General features: G+C 36.8%; 1 protein-coding gene across 1 annotated transcript; it reads left to right on the forward strand.

Moving 5' to 3' along the window:
* The first annotated feature begins 810 nt into the window (after window positions 1–810).
* Window positions 811–3,839, forward strand: LOC110909354 (germacrene A synthase 1-like). The gene is made up of 7 exons (XM_022154379.2): window positions 811–1,004; window positions 1,233–1,503; window positions 1,678–2,053; window positions 2,303–2,521; window positions 2,625–2,763; window positions 3,073–3,321; window positions 3,405–3,839. Exons 1-7 carry the CDS (start codon window positions 873–875, stop codon window positions 3,696–3,698), a joined length of 1,680 nt encoding a protein of 559 aa, XP_022010071.1. The 5' UTR covers window positions 811–872; the 3' UTR covers window positions 3,699–3,839.
* The last annotated feature ends 3,297 nt before the right edge of the window (window positions 3,840–7,136 follow it).

Raw genomic sequence — 7,136 nt, forward strand, 5'->3', positions numbered from 1 at the left:
AGTAAAACTTGAGTTAGGGTGGTTGGAAATGGTTAGTCTCGTTTTTGGCTTGATAATACCGTAATGGAAGACTTAGCGATTGCTTGCTCGCTGAACCTGCATAAGAGTTATAAGAAGAATTAATTTGTGATCTACTTGCTTTTAAATAAAGTCTTGGAGGATATTAATAAGGTATCTTTGCTTTCGTGGATTACCTATGTGAAACAAATGAAAGATGTAGAATGATGTAATTGGTGTTCTTCTGGTATTTGATAGTTTGATATATAGTATGCTTTATGTGTCGGTTGCATCTTTCTTGCTTTTGCTTGTCCTATTTTTATTAAAAACATGTGTTCTATTATTTTTAAAGTTCCAGGAGAGGCTCATTTTGGACTCTTATTAGTCAATGCAGGTGGTTTGCGTCTAACTACTTGATAGTGCACACTTCGTGTGAAAAACATTTTATTCGTTTGAAAAGAGTTTAAAGAATAAATAATAAGTAAACCTGAACATGATAATTTGATCGATGTCTTTCTTTAAAAAAATACCTTCAAAAGGCAATATTGTTTCAAAAGGTTTCATTTGTAATTTTTTCCAATTTAAATTTTACCCATACTAGGTTAACTCGATTTATTGTAATAATTTATTGTTATAGATTGTTTGAAATATATATAAAAAAAACATAGTGGAAGGATTCTTTTTATATTTTCTTTTTCACAATTTATAGCGATACTATGTTGACCCAACACCTAAAAAAATCACTTAGGAAACCACCAGTTGCGACTAATTAGTACCCATGCATGACTACAAATACCCTTACTTACACCACCTCGGACATCAACACACCTTCCATCAAATAATTTTGAAGGTTCATTAGCTACTTCAAGAAACTAATGGCAGCAGTTGGAGCCAGTGCTACCCCCTTAACAAACACCAAAAGCACTGCAGAGCCAGTGCGTCCTGTGGCCAACTTCCCACCTTCTGTATGGGGTGATTTGTTCCTATCATTCTCTCTTGACAAATCGGTAAGATTTCCCGCTAGCTAATTACAAATTTAAGGGCGGAACCAACTCACCAAGGGGTCAAGAGGGTTTGCTAATCCCCGGTTACTAGAATTTGTTGGTTTTTTATATTAAAAAATATGAGTGATAGCCCCTACAAAAAAGTCACCATGTACAAGATACAATCGCATGACGTTATGTAGTTTTTTTTTTTTTCCTTAAGAAATAAAAATAAGGTGTTTTCTTTTCTAGATAATGGAAGAATACGCTGAAGCCATGGAAGAGCCAAAAGAACAAGTGAGAAGATTGATCTTGGATCCTACAATGGATTCAAACAAGAAACTGAGCTTGATTTATACCGTTCACCGTCTCGGTCTGACATACATGTTCTTGAAAGAGATTGAAGCCCAGCTTGACAGACTTTTCAAAGAGTTCAACTTGGAAGATTATGTTGAACTTGACTTATACACAATTTCGATTAACTTTCAAGCTTTTCGACACCTTGGTTACAAGCTGCCTTGTGGTACGTACCGGATTCTAACATTAAATACTTGCCACTTTTGCATCATCAGTACTTGTTTTTTTCACAGAGTCCATTATGGTTGCCATCAAATGATTTACAATATAAGTTACTCATGTCTTCTCTTTTTCATGACATAAGTGATACAATATTTTATATTAATTTGTGACCGAACAGATGTGTTTAACAAATTCAAGAACGACGACTCGACTACATTCAAGGAATCTATTACTGGTGATGTGAGGGGTATGTTAGGCTTATATGAATCTGCACAATTGAGATTGAAAGGGGAAAACATTCTAGACGAAGCCTCGGCGTTCGCGGAAACTAAACTGAAGAGTTTGGTAAATACTCTGGAAGGCAGTCTTGCACAACAGGTGAAACAATCTTTGAGAAGACCATTTCATCAAGGGATGCCAATGGTAGAGGCAAGGCTATATTTCTCCAACTATCAAGAAGAATGCTCCGCACATGACTCCATACTGAAACTTGCAAAACTTCACTTCAACTATTTGCAGCTACAACAAAAGGAAGAACTTAGGATTGTTTCACAGTGAGTCACATAACATCCTATATATTGGAATTAATAATGATGCATTATTTATTAAAAGTAGATAAAAACATAATAAATACTCATATGAAAAGGGAAATATCTATGAAGCAACGTGTCTTAAACCCAACCGAAAACAAGAGTACAAAATACACACTCACAATATATGCAATACAAACTAAGAATTTATTGAAGATGTGAGAAATTATAAAAGTGAAAAGTTGATGGAAGTTTATTCTACCTTGCTTTCAGGTGGTGGAAGGATATGAGGTTTCAAGAGACAACTCCTTATATAAGGGATAGAGTGCCAGAGATTTATTTATGGATATTAGGACTCTACTTTGAACCTAGATACTCTTTGGCACGAATCATTGCCACCAAGATTACGTTGTTTCTTGTGGTGCTAGATGACACATATGACGCTTATGCTACCATTGAAGAGATCCGCCTTCTAACCGATGCAATAAATAGGTAACAAGTTATACCAAGTGTTGCTTTAAACCATCATGCACTTCGAAATAAAATTACTAATGCTTGAAGATCTCTCGTTATATATCAACATTTGATATTTTAGGTGGGACATTAGTGCTATGAATCAAATTCCAGAGTACATTAGACCATTCTACAAGATTCTCCTGGATGAGTATGCTGAACTTGAGAAGCAACTAGCAAAAGAAGGGCGCGCAAATAGTGTTATTGCTTCAAAAGAAGCGGTATGATCGATATGTTATAAATTCTGGATTTTTCATGTACTGATTAACCTCTTTAATATAGAGGTGTAACCAAATTACACGATAATGATATAATGATAAAACGCCAATAACTATCATAACATTCAAACTAGAGATAAAATAATATTGACTAACAAACAAAGTTAAAGTATATAAACAGTAGATCAAATTATAATAACTATAACAGATAATAAACTAGCCTAACAATTTGTATGTTATGTTAAATGAAAATTTCATCTCCATAGATATTTTGTTAATCTTTGGCTTATTGTATATCTATATGGAGTTCAGTTCCAAGACATAGCTAGAGGGTACCTTGAAGAGGCTGAGTGGACAAACAGTGGATATGTGGCATCATTTCCAGAGTACATGAAGAACGGATTAATCACTTCTGCCTACAATGTTATTTCCAAATCTGCTTTAGTGGGAATGGGTGAGATAGTGAGTGAAGATGCTTTGGTTTGGTATGAGAGTCATCCACAGATTCTGCAAGCTTCAGAGTTAATTTCAAGACTCCAAGATGATGTTATGACATACCAGGTAAACAATTAAACTGGTTTAAAATGCAAAGTTAACTTATAAACATCATGTATTCTCACTAACACTATGACTATTTGTTTAAGTTTGAGCGCGAAAGAGGACAATCCGCCACAGGTGTTGATTCATACATCAAGACCTATGGCGTATCAGAAAAGGTAGCAATTGACGAGCTCAAGAAAATGATTGAAAATGCATGGAAAGAAATAAACGAGGGGTGTCTCAAGCCAAGAGAAGTCTCAATGGATTTGCTGGCCCCAATTCTTAACCTTGCTCGAATGATAGATGTGGTATACAGGTATGACGATGGGTTTACTTTCCCAGGAAAGACACTCAAAGAGTACATTACTCTCTTGTTTGTTGGTTCTTCACCCATGTAATAATGGAAATATTGTTGCTTGTTGTGGTGTATCTCTAGGACAATATCTCAATCGTGATTTTTGTACCGTATAAGGATATTAATATATTTTGTAACATAATCGACATTGTCGATGTATGAATATTTTTATGACTTGGTGTAAGTGGATATGTTATATACACAAAAGACATCCAACGATTATTATACGCTCGATACAAGTTATGAATACCGACTAATAAAAAGTGTCACCAGAGGTCAAAATATAGGCAGGAGAGTAATTAATAGAGCCATCACTAAAGGGAAAATTCCTAAAATGAACACATGATCAACAACACACATGAAACCACTGAATAAGGTCATGCATGGTGTAGGTCCCTTTCCGGAGGATGACGAACCTAAACCTTGTTATACAAACCTACTAGCGAGTGCGGAATCCAAGCTAGTAAGCAAACCGAGATGAAGCAAGTAGAGAAACAAACACACAAGAGTTCACCGATTAACACCACTGTATTAATACGTATGAAGGTTCCGGTTACAAGCACAATGTTTACAAATCTAACTTGCAAACTCTCACTATGTGTGTGTGTGTTTCGGACAGAATGCTCTCAGCTCTATCTGTCTCTCTAAGTGTGCATCTCTCTGTGGAAGTGTCTCTCTCTCTCTCACACTACACTGCATGGGTATATATACCCAGCCCAAGATGTCTGGTCCGAAGGATCCGATAGATGGTCCGAAGGATCATCTTTCGGATATGATGCTTTCGAAGGATCAGCAAGGACCTCGAAGGATTGTCTTTCGAGGTCCATCAATCGAAGCATATCTTTCGAGGTGATCGAAGGATCTGCATTATCCTTCGATCACTCATCCTTCGATGCAGACAAACAACAAGCATATGTTAACTGTTGGCCAAGTCAATCCGGAGGATGGTTGACTTGGTCAACTTACAGACTAACTTAGGACATCGTTTACATACAGACCGAATACAGACAAAGTACAGACACAAGTGCACCAACAAACTCCCCCTTGGCTGTAGCTTTGTCTTTATCTTCTATAGTTGTAGACTCGTCTCGAACTTCGACGGTCTTTGGTCTTCGAGTTACCAAAACTCTGATGTCCTTTCAAGTCTTCATTGTCGGAGGATCTTCAAAGTCTTCACGTATTGAAAGCAGAGAGTATATCAACAAACTACCCGTATCATGTAGAAAGTGTGTTGACAAACTCCCCCTTGGCATAAGCTCCCCCTTGAGTTATGCTCGTGAATTACTTTAACTTTATGAAGTGAGATCCTTGTGGTGTTGATGATGGCCAGCGGCAACTCGATCATCTTCATCAGTTGAGTGCCTTCACGTTGTGTCTTCATCCCGAAGCTTGTCATCGACCATGTTCTCCTAGCCTTAAGAATCTGCACATGCAAGAAATCTAAACGCATAATGAGAACAACTGCTTGGAATATAGTTAATCATAAACAATTGACACACGAATGACCATGTCACAATCAAACACCGTCCGACAGTTTGAAAGTTTAATAAATTTGTCAATTTTAGCCTTTAACTTTCAAAACTTGAAAATTTCGACCGTTTATGAAGATTTAGTCAATTCGGTTTTCGTTCAGGTTTCAGGTAACGAAGACTCGAGCTCCAACATCGTACGATCGAAAATAAAGTAGAAAGAAAATCTTTTTGGCTTTTATAAAGTTTATATTAAAACACGCCTAAAATCTTTTTGGTATTTTTGAAATTAAAAGACAACAATTTAAAATCCTTTGAGTGTTATCAAACGACATCACCGCTAATGTCGTGCTGATATGCACCAAACGACGAAACTGTTTAAAAGAAAAACAATAAAAGTTAAGCAGTAAATAAATATATACAGACATTCTTTTTGCGAGTTTCGAGGGTAAGAGAATCATATCAGTGTACGGTCATGCCAAAACACTCTTGTTGTTCAGTTAGTTATCATTAAGATAAGCATCCTATAACAATTATCGGTATTGTTGTCCACTTAAGCTCAACTTATCAGATGTAATCATGGCGAGGGGATACGTTAAGGTATGATTTATACTTATCGACCGGTGTTCATCCACATCACGACACATTCCCGTATCAAGGTATGCACGAGAGTTCATCTTACCGGTGAGTATACCGATTATCATCTGTTTGACCGTATAAAATGTGAGATACTCACTTATTTTGAATTGAAAACAAGCCCTATGTGATATAATCACTTATTGATGAGGAACTTGATTTTCGTATGCATGAGGGCACAGGAGCAAGTCCGTGAACAGGTCAGTACTTCCGTACAGCAGAGAGACGAACTTGACACCCGGATAAATGTGATATTTTTATCACTTATTTGTTTTGGACATGTGATTGTTTATCACTTATTGAGGTCGAATGCAGTATGTAATATGTACACGTATGTATAGTATCATGGAAGATCTAGACTTGCGTCCCCGTTATCTTTCGGTAAAAGATACAACCATGATACCCAGATGATAAGCAGCATAAAGACCGAATATCTCAGAACCTCGGCAATCTATCAAACGAAATTTCGGTACTAAGACCATATGCCAATGAATGGTTCCCACCTGATCTTCAGTCGATTAAGATTTATATCACCCTGCACACTTTAAAATGATTGTGAGCCTACCGATACATCTTATATAGAGCTGCTTATCGTTTTGCATTTAAGGTTTAAAGAGGTTTGGATAGACCACTGATGTACTATCATTTTCTCCTTTGCTCGCCAGGAAACTCACTTTTGTTTTTCTATTGTTTTTGTGTTTTTGAAATTTTTCGATGTTTTTGGATTTTCAGATTTTGGATTTACTCCCCCTAAAATCAATAAACTAAGATAAATTTAAAAACACACAAAGGTATTTACAAAAATGATTTTCCGATGTTGGTTTACTCTTGCTTGACCTTAATGCCATTTACCAATAATAAGAAGTCAAATCTAGATTTGTCAAAAGCTTTGGTAAATAAGTCGGCACGTTGGTCATCGGTGTGGACCTTAACAACATCGATTAGCCTTTTCTCAAAGCAATCACGTATGAAGTGATATTTGATTTCGATGTGTTTGGTCTTTGAATGCTGCACAGGATTTTTAGTGATATCTAAAGCAGCAGAATTATCAACGTAAATAGGAGTAGTTAGGAATTCAAAACCGTAGTCCCGCAATTGTTGTTGGATCCAAAGAACTTGTGAGCAACAACTTGAGGCAGCAATGTATTCAGCTTCGCATGTTGATGTAGCGACACACGTCTGCTTCTTGCACTGCCATGTGACTAGGCGATTTCCTAAAAACTGACATCCAGCCGTTGTGGATTTGCCGTCGATTTTACATCCGCCAAAATCAGAATCACTGAAAGCGACCAAGTCAAAGTTATTATCCCTAGGATAGCACAGACCGGTGTCGGGGTAAGCCTTCAAATAACGAAAAATCCTTTTGACAGCTGCAA

The sequence above is a fragment of the Helianthus annuus genome, chromosome 6 (genome assembly GCF_002127325.2).
Source record: "Helianthus annuus cultivar XRQ/B chromosome 6, HanXRQr2.0-SUNRISE, whole genome shotgun sequence".
Classification (NCBI taxonomy): domain Eukaryota; kingdom Viridiplantae; phylum Streptophyta; class Magnoliopsida; order Asterales; family Asteraceae; genus Helianthus; species Helianthus annuus.

Bases quoted from the DNA above. Each gene is read 5' to 3' on its own strand.
- LOC110909354 (XM_022154379.2), top strand. From the start codon at position 873: ATGGCAGCAGTTGGAGCCAGTGCTACCCCCTTAACAAACACCAAAAGC. The intron at 1,005-1,232 runs GTAAGATTTCCC...TTTCTTTTCTAG, and splicing joins CATTCTCTCTTGACAAATCG to ATAATGGAAGAATACGCTGA. The intron at 2,054-2,302 runs GTGAGTCACATA...CCTTGCTTTCAG, and splicing joins GAACTTAGGATTGTTTCACA to GTGGTGGAAGGATATGAGGT.